Genomic DNA, 15,619 nt, shown 5'->3' on the forward strand with positions numbered 1-15,619 from the left:
AGTTTGCAAACAAAGGTGTTGTCGCAGACACAACAAGCTTTAAGTTTGTTTGCACTAGAAAAAGTTGTTGTAAAACTTTAAAAGATTGCCCGAATACTAATTTTTATTGCTAAAGAAAAGTTTAAGAAACTAATCTTAAACGTAATCTAAAACAACTTACTACACAAATTTCTAAAATATGATCTAAGCTAGATTTATTTATATTTCCATAACAAGTTTATTAAAATTATAGCTATAGTTTAAATATTAGTTTTTAAAATGTTTTACATGATTTAAAAAAGTATTTAATTAGTAAACAAAACCTGTCTAAAATTGTAATTAAGACCATATTAATCTTGTTTTTAAGGAAAAAAAAAAGTTTATGTTTTAAACTACGTATTAAAAAGTAATATAAAAGTTCTTTTTTTTTTTTTATAAAGTTTTAAAATTAATAATAAATTTCTAAAGAGAAAAAATTGTAAAAACTTAATAAAAGTAAATGTATACGAAAAACTAATAATCTGACTACTAATAAAACAAGCAACGTTATCTGACATTAATAATAATAAAATAAAAATTGTTACTTTTTTTCAAAATATATTAGTTACTTTATTTCTGTAAATTTCGATTTATAAAATTAATTTTGTAAAAGTATCGATGATTTTTACAATAGTTCTTAAGTGCTTTGAATCCACATTCATGCTTCTTTTGTTGTTTTAAAATAGTAATAAAATTTATTTAAACCTTAAAAATTTATTTAATTGCAATTTTTTTTACCCGATTAAAAAAAAGTCGTTTAGTAAATTTATTTTTAAACAAGTTATATATTTATTTACATAAATACACATTCTACATTTGACAGGTTTACGAAGTGTTTGGAACTGGTACGGCATGTTCTGTTGCCCCTGTAAAAGAAATAGTATATCAGGATAACAAACTAACATTTGTTGATAACCAGTTTCAATTAGCAACAATGCTTTACAAAAAACTGCAAGAAATTCAAGTAAGTTAATTTATACATATATATATCGTCTTGTCCAGGACTATGTATACATATATAGTCATGGACAAGACGACGTTAAAAGGTATCCGTGGTGTGCGATTCGATAACCGAAAAGTTCTTCATGCATCAGGTCCTACGTTGAGCGCTTTTCCGTCCTTCAATAAACTATAATAACTTTATTAGAAATGTTAGACAATGCAAGCTTGAAATATAGAAAACTTATACACCGATCAACTAAAGATTAACATAAAATTAAAGTATTTAAATTAGTTTGTAGAAAGTTTTATCGTGGTTTAATTTTGAATAAGTTGTATGAATTCGCACATTCAAAAAATCTAAATCACTACTTCTATTACTTAAGTATGCAATACCAATACTTTTATTCAATTTTTATACATATGACATAAAATTTAGTATTTCAAATCGCATAAATCTACTAAGTACAGTAATCTTACGGTTGAGTACGCTTTCAAACACAGCTAAAATCAACAAGTCTTTATCTAAGATTTCAAACACTAAACCTAAACTGAAGTTGTAAAAAAAACTGATGCTTACAGATAAATAAAAAAATACCTAAAACCCTCGCTATAAATATTCTTTCTCTTAAGTCTATTAAAAGTGTTAAATCATTTATTTAAAAATAAATTAAAGATAGACTTGACTTTGAGGAAAGCTTGGTGAATAAAGCATCAAGGCCGAAAACGTTTAACGTAGTGTCTGTTTTATGTGCATATATTCAAGTTATATATTTTTGTTGTTTATATAGCATCGCCTAAGTTATTTTATTATATATGCATAAGAAAAGCAGGCTGCTGTTAATGAAAATTATGAAAAGTTAAAACCTGCTTTTAAAAGCTTTCAAGTATTTTGAAAACACAATTTGCCAACAACAAAAAGAGTCTGCTATACTAAAACGAAAGATATGTTTCAATAATCTAGTTCTTAGTAATACCAGTTGTACTTTCCTATTTTTTCATTAAATTAATAGCTTTAATTTTCCTTAAATGTGGCATTATTATGTTTAAATCATTAAGTATATAAACATCATTTGCACTATTCGTTGTTTTGTTAAATATTTAAATAGTAATCTGTGTGTTTATTAGTACTTTTGAAAGTATTCTTTTTATTTTTCGTCCACTTTCTTTAAGTATGGGAAAATTAAAAAGTTAAAAAATGAACTTTTACCACAAAAATGTTTTGACTAAAAAGTTTATACTTAACCGAAAGTAAGTATTTAAGAGTTGCGTATTCTAAAATCTAAGTTGTTAATGATAAAAGTTGTAATTAAGCCACGGTTAAATTAACTGTTATTTTGCAAGTCTGATCACTTTATTAATAAAAAATAAGCTTTAAATTTCACCCTGCGATAAAAATAATATGTTTAGTGTTTGTTTTGTCAACTACATGTAGTTTTTAAATGTCTTTATTTTGTAATATATACTAAATTAAAAATTTAAAAAAAAATAATAACTTTATTGCACTGTTAGTTTATGAAAATGATAAGTTAATAGAATACCACTCTTCAGTACGCAAAAACTCAAAATGAATGGATTTATTATGTATGTAGATGAAAGCTAATTTCAATTCAATAGATGAACAAAAAAAGAAGAAAAATAAAATAGCAAATATTTGAAAAACAACTTTATTTGGTAAAACAAAACCTTATTTTAGTTTCTTTCTTAAAGAAATTCAAAATTAGTTTTTTTTTTACGTTTTTCAAAGTTAAATTTATAATTTTTTTCTAAATAATTATAGTAATATAAAATACTAATAATTTCATTAATTTTAAACGAACTTTGTTAAAGGATTAAATACAAAATAAGTATAATTGAATCAGATAGAATTGAAAATAGATCACTTATTAAGATTATTGGTTCAAGTTTTTAACATGTATTGCTTATATCGCATTAAAGCTTAAATTTTAAAAATTCTACTCAATATAATTTTTACGAAAGTACTTAGTAACTTAAATTATTAATTTAAGTATATAAAAAAATGACAAAAACGCCTTTAAGTATACCAAACCATGATTTTATTTTAGTTAAAACTTAACCGCTACCTTCAAGTAAGGAAATTAATAGTTTATAAAGCTATACCTACAATTAGTCTTGATTTTAACCTTAAAAATAACTTTTTTTTTTACTATTACTACCTGAATAAAAAAATCCGAACATTTGTTAAATTGAGCACATCTCTCTAAACCAGGGTTTCCCAAACGTTTTTTCAAAAGGCCCCCTTTAAAGAAATTTAAAAAGCTATGGCCCCCTCCAACAAGTTTACTCAAAAACCTACCATTAAAAAACGCCTAAGACCTTTTCTTTTGCTCTTCATCAGCAACTCCAGAATATTTAAAGTAAGTTTGAAATTATAACCTCATGGCCCACTTTAGAAAACCCTGCTGTAAACTATCAGAAAGACCGCAGTAATGACTATATAAATAAAAAACCTAGCTCTAGTGGATATTCCATACTATAATGAGTTGTGTTAAACTTTTTGTATAGTTTATACAACGAACTTAGCATAACACATTGCTATTTTTCTTTTTTTTTTTTCTAATTATATATCTTTTCTATTAAACTTTAGCTAAAATAAGTGTTTCAATATGTTTTTATTGTTACAAGGATATTTTTATTCTCTGCAACTGAAAAAACTTAAGTAATCTAAAAGAACACTTAATTGTTAAAGGTATATAATGCTACTGGTTATTGACGATAAAAACTTATAATTTAAATGTAAAATGTTCAAAATATTAAACTTTAAACAAAAATTTGTGTAAAAATATTATAAATACAAATATATAAAGGCTATAACAACAATAAAAAACAATAAATTAGTCTATGAAAAATAACTAGAATTCGGATAGTATACTGGTTAATGGTTGTATATATAAAGTAGTGATCAACCGGATCCGGATCATAAATTTAAAAGAAATTCGGATTCAGTTTATAGAGAAGAATTTGCTTTTCGCGATCAGCTTCTTTTAGTTAAATACTTAGATTATACTTTTTTGCTTAAAAAACGTGTTTTATATAAATCTTTACTGCTCGTTAGCGCTTTTCAAACTTTTAACAAAACTATTAAGGTTGTTGTTTTCGAAAGTTTTAGAATTATTTATTTATAAGCATTTATTTTAAAGAAGAATGCATATATGAAATAAAATTATATTTCAAAGCTTTGTTTAAATAATAAAAGGACGTATAATATTTAGAAAGTTATTCAAATTAAAATAAAAAAAAATTCTGTAAAATTTTTTAACTACTGATTTTATTAGAAAGAAAACAAAAAGAAATACTTTATGTTTAAGTAAATAGTTTAAAAATTTAATTTTACCTTAAATTTTGGTTTCTAAAAGACTAAAATAATTAAAAGAAAGTGTACCATGTGGATAACAAAAAATTTGATTCCAATTATATAATTTTCGGTATACTAACGTTTCCCTCCCGAGCGCAGTTCCCTCCCGCACGATTCCAACCCGAATCATTTCCCACCCGATTAATTCCCAACCGATCAATTCCAACCCGATTAATTCCCACCTAAATCTATTCCCAATCAATTATCAAGTTAAAATTAATTTATTGTTGTACGAGTTAAAAATTTAAAATGAAAGCAACTCACATCAAAATTGTAGTTTTTATTTTTTATAAAAACAGTTAAAGAATAAATTTAGTGGTGTAAAACACAATTTTTTGATTAAAGTTTTTGAAAATCAAACTGTTATTATTAGTAGTTTTATTGTATTTTTATTCTAATGCAGGTTTTCTTTGTTGATTAAGAACGGTAGTTTTAAATAATCGGGACACGTTTAAAATCCACCCGCGATCAAAATCCACCCGCGTTCAAAATCCACCCAGTCAAATTCAAGAACTGCTTACCGATCGCGCGTAAGGGTTAAGGGTAACACTTATAGTAAAAAAAATATAAAAAATAAATGAAAAAAATGCAAAAATTACATAAAATAAACTATTAAATAAAGAAAATATTTTTAAAAAATCGGGTGGATTTTGAACGCGGGTGGATTTTGATAGTATATAAAATAATCATGGCTCATGGTTAGCAGAAAATTGACTTGTTACTTGTAAAAGGCTTTTGTAGCTAGTAAAATTAAATCCAGAATTTATATAAAGCACATTTTAGTTTTTTAGTATCGAAACTATTTTTTTTAAACATTTACATTGATTTTAACATTGATTTTAAGTTATTGATGCCCACGGTCAATTTTTATAGGAAAAAGGTCTTTTACTAGTAAAAGGCTACCCTTGTTACTTAGGTTTAGCCCAGATCAAGCTAAAAATATATTTATTATTCAGAGAAGCATTTTTTTAAATCTTAGCTTTAAAAGTACCAATAAACTTCATGTGTACTATATTTAGAAAAAAATAAGCTTAATACTTCTATCAATGTAAAGATTGTTTTTTCTAAACAATATGTTTCATTATTTATGTGAAAATGAAGTAAGCTTGAAATAAATTTTAAACAACTAATAAAAACTTGCAGTTACACAAAGACTGTTGTTTCAGATGGTTTAAAAATAAAAGTACAAATACATTTGTGTGTCTTACTATATAATTTATAATAAATAAAACCTAAAAGATATAAATTTTGTTTAACGGCATGTTTATTAATTGTCTTCCATGCTATTTTACACGTCCTCTAAAAACTAATCTAACTTAACATTTACCGCTATCGAACTTTTAAATAGTATTTTTCTAAACATGTGTGTTTTAAAGTTATAACAATTAAGTTATTAACATCAATAATGTAGTTTGAAGTTTGCCGAAGCAAAAGATTTGAAGCTTCAGCTTCCTCTCCTACTGGCAAAAACGCAAGAGCTAAAACATGTTTTATAAACAACGCAAAAAAGCCATCTTCATACGTGAGCTAACTTTAAAAAACTACAGAACGTTTACTTCATTAATGTCAGTTATATAATTTCTGCCTCCAAGACAACAAACCGTACCTTATTTGACTTATTAAAAGTGAAATTTAAATTATGTATAAATTTTTGTCGGTTAAAAACTACCTAGTTTTATTAAAAATACGAATTGCCTTTAATAAATTACTTTCTACCAGTGTTGCAAAAGTTATATGTTTGTTATACCATCTGAAAACCAAGTACCTAATAAACGTTTGCCTATTTGTTTGTTTAAGTTAAAATTTCACGCTTAATTAGGTAATTTGCAAATTTAGAATTTTATTTCAAGAAATATGCACCTTAATATTTTAATGTGTACTGACCAGTTTAATTTATTATATATCATTACACTGATACACTTTATCATTTTAACAACTGTTTCATCTATTTTGATAACAAAAATTTTATTAATTTAATAAATTATTTCAACTATTGAAATAGTTTACCTCTAGTTTTATCAATTGTTATATCTAGTGTCATGGACAAAACGTTAAATTGTATCCAAGTGGTGTGCGACTCGATAACCGAAAAGTTCTTTGTGCACCAGTTCCTAGGACCAAATATTTTGTGCACTTTTTTGTCGTTCAATAAACAATAATTTGGTTGTTTAAGCGATTTTTATACTCGTTTTATTAACAATTAAAATTTTGGAAACAAAACACAAGCAAATCTGCTTAAACAAATAATTATATGTAAAGAACGTTTTTATTTAATAAAATCTTCCTTTTTGTCTTGTTTTCAGGGTCGCTCAGACTCCAGAAAGCCGGTCTAAGCACACCCCGGCGGTTGAGTACAGCTTATCGATATGAACTATAAAAAAATTAATTTAATTAATATTTCTACTTATTATAAGTTATTTGAAAAATATTTAAAAATTGAAAAACGTTATCAAAAAGAACTCATATGATCGAAAAAAGAAATGTGAATGAACTAGTATAAAAATTTTGATTTAAAATACAGTAATCAGCTAACTATGTTCGCACTTTAAACACTTCTCAAAAGTGTATGCCGAACCGGCAGTGTTTACCTATGAAGTTTTAGTCTTTTACTACTTAAGTTAAGCCTAATACAAATATGTTTAAATCTAGTTAAGTTTAAAAGTAATTACTAAAGCTAAATCCCACAAAACAAAAACTTTTATCTTAAAAACAAAACATATTTGCTGAAAATTTGTTAGAAGTTTTAAGTATTTATTTAGTATATGTATTTATAATTATATTAAGCCCATAAGATTTGTTAATCTATCTTATATTTTCTTAAACGCTAAAAATTTACATAGTAAATATAATTATTTACTAGTTTTAAACAAGTAAAGACTTATCGAAGTTTCGATCATGCTTTTATTAAATTGTGTTTATTCAAAAAAGCTAGTTTAGGGCTATAAAACTTTACTTCTGCTTACTTATTTTTTAGAATTTTTTTAATTTATTTTTTTTGTTTATGTTACAATTATGGGGTAAGTAAATGTTAACTGCACTGTTCATTCTGTTTTTATCTAAGTTTTATTAAACCTTTGTGCTAATCATTGGATATTTAGATATTTGCACTAATAGATATTTTTGTTAATCTAAAATTTGTAAGACTTTTTAACTATTTTTTATTCCTATGTTTTACTCATGGCGTATGTAAATTAAAATTGCACTGTTTGTTATTTCGTTTAATAAACTGTAACATGTTTATTTATAACATTTGATTTGATCTCAAATTTCTGAGTTCATAACTAATTTATGAATTCATTTTGTTGTAATTTATTAAAACTTTATGCAGTATAATACTTTTGTATTATGTACTACTTTTTTTTTTTAAGTAATCTATTGAACATAGCGTTTTTAGACTAAAAAGTGCGTACCATACTGTCAGTTCGTACCTAGAAAGTGCGTACCTAGTTAGCAGGTTACTGTATACAGAGCTTGACTTAAAATTAAAAATAACATTTCTTATAAACTCTATAAAAAATGTACAAAAATTTGACGGATTAAGCTAATGCGTAAACTATTGATTTGACTAAACGGATAACACATAAAAAGGTTGAAAGTGATTTGATTTGGAATTGATTCGAGTTTGAACGAATTGGGGTGAGAATCGATTCAGGTGGGAATTGTGCGCGGGTTGGAACTGAGCGGCTCCCATTATTTTATTACAGCTGAAGAGTTGCAACTTGTTAGCCACGCTTTTGAACTGCTTAAACCTTTTTACATAGTAAGGCAACAGTGTACTAGAAACAACGCATTGCTGTCAATTATACTTCCGCATTTTTAGTTTTAAAGCTAAAAGTCCACCACGCCAAAGTGGTTCTACAACTTTAGCAACCTTAGAAGAGAATATAGAAAAAATCATTCTAAAAACGGTTGTATACTACAAATAACAGCTGTTAGTCATAACAGATGTTGATCCAGGGTATAGACTTTACTTTTTTTTCTCATAATCTCAAACATGAGCTTGAAAGGTGGCAGAAATTAGAACTAAAATAGCAAAGTTATCGTGAGATTGGTCAAAATTGTTACTATCCTCTAGTACCGCCTAATTATTCTGAAACTCAATTATCTACTAATAATGTTCTCAATTATTTTTTTTTCGTTTAAATGCACGTTTAAAACAGAAACAAGTACAGCCACTCACGAAAGCCAGCAACAAGATTTAATTGATAAAGATATTGAGACAAAAATTAAGGTTTTTTTTTTGCTGAAGAAAACTTTGTTTAACAAATTAAATAATCTAAAGTCTTATCTTGGTGAATGTAAAACAAGAAAAGATACTAACGTCTTGCTAGGTTTGTAAAGAATTATCTTTCGGCACCTCTACCCTCTGTATATTCTGAAAGGTTATTTTCTGAAGCTAATAACTTGTATGGGCAAAATCAAAAACGATTGCTTCCAAAGACCAATGAAATTTTTTTATTTCTCCATCACAAGTTTAATAGGCTAGAATAGAATTCTTTATAGCTTAATATTGTTGAAATGTGTAAATTTTATTTACTAAGTTTCTTAATTTATTTTTACATATCTTAATAGTTGCTAACAAAGTTAATCTTCATATTTTAGTTCAAAATTTTGTATGTAAAAGTTTAATTTAAGCTTATTACAAATAAAATAAATTTAAGTTGTTTATTCTTTAATCATTTTAACATTTAAATTCTTTATCTTATATATCATACAAAATATAAAATTCAAGTTTAATCGTATAAGTAGCTTGAAATCATATCTTAAATTTTGAAATGTGATTTCGTATAGAAAATTTTTTTGTCGTTTTTTCACAATGTTATTTTTTTGTTAAGGTTGAACATAAAACAGTTTAACAATAACGTTGTGTTTCTTTTTCAAAACGATATACAATTGAACATTTTTTACTGTATTATAATAATTAATATTTATAAGTTTGTTATCTTCTAACACTACAGAAAACTTTAGATATTAGAATCTAGATCTGGATCCTAATTAAAAAAAAAAATTCGGATCTTGCCGGATCTTAATTAAAAATAAGATCTGGATTCTAATTAGTTGATCCGACAGACCACTAATAGAAAGTAAAAATATTAGTTACAAAATAAAAGTGTAAAGATCAAAACTCTAACATGTGTTTACAAACTTCGTTTATGTAGTTCTAATAAAATTAAAATATAAGTATAATGAATTATATTTATCTAATTATATAAAAACTATAATTTATACAGCTGTTTCATACATGAAATATAAAGTTTCATGTACTCCTCAGTAAGCTACAGTTTATTATCATAGTAAACAGAAATTTAGATTTTGAAAATTTTTATAATAATGGTGACGTAGTAACGATACAGTTTGTTGTACAGTTAGCTGAATTTGAAAATAATACGCTGTAGTTGTTAATTTATGCATTTTAGGAAAGTTTAGAAAGGTTATTTTAGAAAAATGTTTTAAGCTATTAGAAATTTGTTTTTGGACTGCTGGAAAAATGTTATAAAATACTCGTGTCTGCCGCTTAAATTTTATTTTGTTTTAATATTTAGTTGGTTCTAATTTTCTTAAAAAAGTATTTTTGATAATGGATGCATATGTTTTGTCTTTCGCTTTTCTTGTTTAGTGTTACGTTCTTGTCTGATTTTTCGATTTCTATTTTTTCTAAGTTACAAAGTTTGCAGCCGAATTTAGTATTGAATTTTGATTTTGTCTTGTTTAATATTTCCCATTTAATTTTGTAGTCTGTACTGTGATCTTTTAAATTCCATATGTAGATCGCTAGCTCTGTTGTGTGTCTTTTGTTAATATTGTTGAGTGATGATTTGTGGTTTCTGTATCTTTGTTTAAAAGTATTTCTTGTGAATCCTATATACTGCTTTGTTGTTTTTTTTTGATGTTACTGTTGCTTTATATATTATATTTGACACTAGGCATTCTTTATTTAAAGGGCAAGGTTCTTTACAGCAATCACAAAGTTTATCTTTTATGGTGCTTTTATCGTCTATATTGTTTTATCGTCTACTTGTACAAACCTTTTATTACTTATAACCTGAATAATTATTTACTTTTTTCACTTTTTGAGATCAATTTAAAAATGAGTAAAAAAGTTTTAAAAACTTAATTTTATGAAAGCATGAAATTTCGTTTCAATTCAAACAACAAATGGTATTTTTTAAAGCCATTCGATGGAGTATAATAAAAGCTGAATTATAAAATAGGGCTTCTATTTTTGCAATAAATGAGGGGTAGCCTGAGAAATATGCAAACATTTGCATAAAAGCAGCAAATAGTTTGCATATTTGCTCAGTAAGCATTTTTTAAAAACTTTTTTTTAATTTATACCTTTATCCCTAACCTACTTTACCCGAACATAAATAAAAAACTAAAAACTAAAGTTTTAATGAATGAAAATAAATATAACATAAAAAAAAGTTATTTTGCTGACTTATTAAATATGATGTGCTACTTTTTGATGGGTTTCACTTTTGCACGAGGGCACTATTGCACGGCGTCACTTTTGCACGAGGAGACACTTTTGCACGGCGGCTCTTTTGCACGAGCGTCACTTTTGCACGTCGTCACTTTTGCACGCAGGGCCACTTTTTCAGGAGTGAACAATTTGGCACGGCGACTGCACGAGAGTCACTTTAGCACGAGGGGACATTTATGAACGGCGACTTTTTTGCACTCAGGGTCACTTGTGCACGGCGTCATTTTGGCACAGCGTCACCTATTGCACGACGCTAAATTTGCGAGGCGACATTTTTGTAAAGCGTCACTTTTGCACGGCGTTATATTTTTACGAATATATTTATGCACTGCGAATAATTTTAAACAATCGGTCAGTTTTGAACGAAGCTTTACTTTTGCACGCTTCTAATTTTTAATTTCTATAACAAAAACAAAAATATATTAAATATAAAACTTTGCTTCATCAACTTAAATAAAATTTGCTATAAAACGCAAATTATTTTAGAATAAAACGTGATAATTTAAAAAAAAAGTTTTAACGTAAATTTTTTATTTATATTTTACTTAGAATAATATAACAACGGACTACGAATCACCTTAATGATATTTTTAATCGTAATTAAAAATAAAGTCGATAAGTACAATTTTTATTTTCTAATTAAAACAATTTTAAATACTTCAAGTAAAAATAAATTGAATTTCGTTAACTTTTAAACAGAAATATATACTTAATCTAGTAGGGCTTTAAAACAAGAATATTGAGACTATTTTTTTTACTTTTATTCTTTTGATGTTAAAGTTTTTTCTTTTTATCTTTGATATGAGTCTGTTATAAAAATTCAGTTTTGATTTTTTTTGTTACAGATTCAGTACTAGCAAGAATAATTTAATCGACTTGCATGCAAAAGTGATGTTCCGTGCAAAAAATTCATTGTGTAAAAATGTCATCGTAATAATGTTACGTCGTGTAAAACTATTGCTGTGAAAATTTTTTACGGTGAAAAAATGTCGCAGTGCAAAAGTGTCGCAGTGCAGAAGTGTCCCTTCGTGCAAAAGTTTCCCCTCGAGCTAAAGTGACTCTTCGTACAAAAGTGTCTCCGTGCAAAAGTAAGGCTCGTGCAAAAGTGATCCGTTCCCACTACTTCTGTGCTTATGAGTTAGCATATTTCTCGCTACCCAATGAGTGGAAAATATATAACTAGTTAAAATTACAACAAAATCTACGTCATAATTTGTTTAAAAACACAACTAACAACAAAACTGATTTTATCATGTAAATACTACGTTAACAAATAATTATTTATACACAAAAGCAAAACAAGCAAGTGTTTAATGATTGACCTAACTTGCAATGTAATGAAAAATACATTGATTTAAACTTCAAGAAGGAATATTTAGGATAATTAATTTGTGGTTTGTTGAATACAATTTTAAGAATATATAAAATAGATTATTTCGATTGAAATAATACTACCGACAAATGAATGGGAAAACTTTGGTGTTAGCTGCATCTGTAGCTTTATCAGGATTCAACAAACTTTTTGTCAATCAATCAAGAGCAAAAGGTGTTTCGAATAGTTTTAAATGTACGCAGAATAATCCAAATTCCGATTGTACATGGAATCGAAACTGGCAAATGAACAATACAAACAACTTTGAACGACATATTTACTTTATCAGAAATGCTCAGTACGAAAAAGTTTATGGCACTAGTATCTTAAGTGAAAAAGGTAAACAGCAAAGCATGAGCTTAAACACTTGGATCTCGCAGAAGGAAATAAAATTTGATAAAGTGATTGTTTCAGTGATGAAAAGAGCTAAAGACACTTGGAGTTTGATCAATACAAATAATGTTGTTGGCGATCAAGCTTCAATAGAAAACTCTGATGATATGAAAGAATGCTCAGTGTATTTTAAAACTTTGTTTTCCGGTGAAGGTATTGATATTGAAAAGAAACAAAATCAGGTAGCAGTTTCCAGTTTTGAAGCTGCATTTAGGTGGGTGTTTATTACAGTAGAAATAATGATATTCGTATTTTAAACATTAAGAGTATTAAAATTGAACTTATCGTTTACCACTATACAGAAGTGCTAATTTTTATCAATGTTATGTATATATTCTTGATTAATTAACAGTTTATCTCTTAACTACGTCTGACTTAATATTACTACATGACGAGTTAAAAACTTATAAATATGAAACTTTTACTTTATTTTTAGGCGTCAGTTTGTTAAAAAACAAACGGTAAAGCACGATGAAAGTAGACCTTACAACGAAATGTATGTTACTCATGGAAACACTCTCAAATTCATAATGTTCCGACTGCTTCAACTGCCAATCATGGATACATTCAAACCTGCGTTCCACGGCGGTATAGTCAAGCTGGTTATAAAAACTGACAGCACAGTTGAACTAGAGGCCTTTTCTGGAGTCCATGTCATGCCCTTTACTGAAGTAACTACAAGCAAAAATTAAATTTAAAACCTTTAAAAAAATCGGAAGTTTTTCTTATAATTACTTTTGTAAGATAGTTTAGATATATATCTCATTTTTGTTCGTAATTTTTGTTCGTTCTATTCTTAGAGCTTTTTGAGACTCCGTAGATCTGTTCTTAAATTTATTTGAGAGCAGTGAAACGCCGTTAGTTGAAATAAAGTTTTAGCACAAGAACATCTGTGATATCTCATTTTTGTTTAGTTAGAAACTTTTTTCAGTTTTAGAAATACTGATGATCCTTACTACCGAGGTTTAAGTAATGTAGCTTCACTTGGGTATCAAAGTTTAAAGAATTCTAAGTATACATTGTTTGGTAATTTCAAAAAAGTTATTTAATTGTAATGTGTTTTGTTTCATATGTATAAGTTTTATAACTTTAATTATAAAACAAGATTAATAGATTGGTTATAATACTCAATTCTATCCAGGATACTGTCACTGTTCGTTTGTGATTTTCTACGGCATCAAGTACAGTCACCTTTCGCGAATCTACGCACATTGTGTCCACATCAAAAGTGCTTAATTAAACGAGAGAATGTAACTAAACAAGAGGTAGTGATTATACCTACTATACTGGCTGTTTTCTTATAATGCATTTGATTAAATACGTTTTATTTTAAAGTGCACATATGTGTACAAAGTTTTCTAATAAAATTTTTTATGCTTTTAAAAAGTTTTTTTTTTACTTTGATCCCACCACTTGTCTTTCATGGTATTAACGAAATATATAAGGAAGGGCCAAGACATCTAAAATATAAAGAGCAAAGCGATAGATTTTAATAGCACCCTTATGGAAGGTACGAACTAAAATGAAAAATATTGAATTTATTTAAAGTCTTTCATCTCCTTTATTTTTCAGAATATCTACTTTTAATTTTCTTGAAATGTTGCTTTAATTATTTTGCCAAAAAAAATGAAATTCTGTAAAAACCTGGAAATACCTGAAATTTGATAATTTAGGCAAAAAAAACTGATAAAACCTAAAGTTTTAGAAAGTTTGAAGAAGTTAAATGTATTCTTAATTTAATACACACAATTAATTTACAACATAAAACATTTTTTAAATTGTTTTTATTTTGTATTTAAGAATTCTAAAATGCGTAACTAAACGAAAGTGTGTAACCAAAAAAGTGCGTCGGTTCGCAAGGATGACTGTAGATACAATAATCGAATGATTGTTTAGAAAAATATACAAATTTTTGATACACATACAAGTTCAAAACGCTTTCAGGAGTTATACTTCCTTTTTCAATAAACTTACAAAACGTTTTAAAATTATATGTTTGTTAAATATTTGTCGAATTTTTTAAACCATCATTCGATTATTTTATCAAGTTTTTAACTTATCTGAATTTTTTATAAGCAATGAAAAATATAAGGCTAATAACTTAAAAACTATAAAATAAAAGTTTTATAATTTTTTCATTAATGAACAGTTATGCACATGTTTTGATTTAAACTTTCTGAAATACGACAGTAAACTTGTTGACATACAAAACTAAGTTACATATTTCAAAGGCTAAAAAGTATTTAAGACATTTAGATATGCTGTTTTTTGATATTTTAAAAAAGTATAACTTAATACTTTTAATAGTTTAATTACAATATCAAAACGTAATTTCAATATTATTTGCTTGCAAAACAGAGATGAAGTACAACAACTATTTTCTTATAAAAATAAAATTAATGTGCTCTGTCTAACTACAATATTTTCTTTTTTCGGAATGTCACTATGTTATTTTTTGGTTGAGTAGTTGAAATGACATATTCACTTTTTGTAAGCTATAAGAATCAAATCTTAAATGTTATATTTAGAAATAATGTCATGATAAAGGACTTATGACAATCTGCTTTTGTATAATTCACATTTTAAATGCTTTAAAAATTTAATATTTATAAAGCTAAATACTTGATACATATAAAATCATTTTCTACAAGTAAATAAGTGCAGTTTACTTTAATTACTATGTAGTTTTTGAAGTAAAACTGCAAAATAAAGTTCAAAAGTTGTGCAAAGTTTAAGTTTGTGTACTTATACGATCATATTAATATATACATACGTTTATTCGATAATCATAATCAATTAAAAATAATATATTAAATTAGTTTTTAATTAGTTTATCCAGAAAAAGACTCATAAAAGTTATACAGACATAAAAAAGTTACTTTGATTTATACTAATTTCAGCTCTTTTTAAGTAGCGCACGGCACAAAAATTAAACTCTTTTGTGTTTACATAAAGGAATCACATGTTGTTATTGCGTTTGGTTATATATTTTATTGTTTTAAACACTAAGAGTTAAGAAAGAAAGCGAAAGCAAATC

General features: G+C 26.4%; 1 protein-coding gene across 1 annotated transcript; it reads left to right on the forward strand.

Moving 5' to 3' along the window:
- Positions 1 to 12,278: 12,278 nt before the first annotated feature.
- LOC145828560 (serine/threonine-protein phosphatase Pgam5, mitochondrial-like) lies at positions 12,279 to 13,274 on the forward strand. Its single transcript, XM_082936315.1, has 2 exons — positions 12,279 to 12,764; positions 13,050 to 13,274. Exons 1-2 carry the CDS (start codon positions 12,279 to 12,281, stop codon positions 13,272 to 13,274), a joined length of 711 nt encoding a protein of 236 aa, XP_082792441.1.
- Positions 13,275 to 15,619: the final 2,345 nt, after the last annotated feature.

Source organism: Thalia democratica, chromosome 2 (assembly GCF_965202585.1).
Source record: "Thalia democratica chromosome 2, ktThaDemo2.hap1.1, whole genome shotgun sequence".
Taxonomy (NCBI): domain Eukaryota; kingdom Metazoa; phylum Chordata; class Thaliacea; order Salpida; family Salpidae; genus Thalia; species Thalia democratica.

Coding starts and splice junctions, on each gene's coding strand:
- LOC145828560 (XM_082936315.1), top strand. CDS start 12,279: ATGAATGGGAAAACTTTGGTGTTAGCTGCATCTGTAGCTTTATCAGGA. Junction 12,765..13,049: donor TTGAAAAGAAACAAAATCAG/GTAGCAGTTTCC, acceptor CAAACGGTAAAG/CACGATGAAAGTAGACCTTA.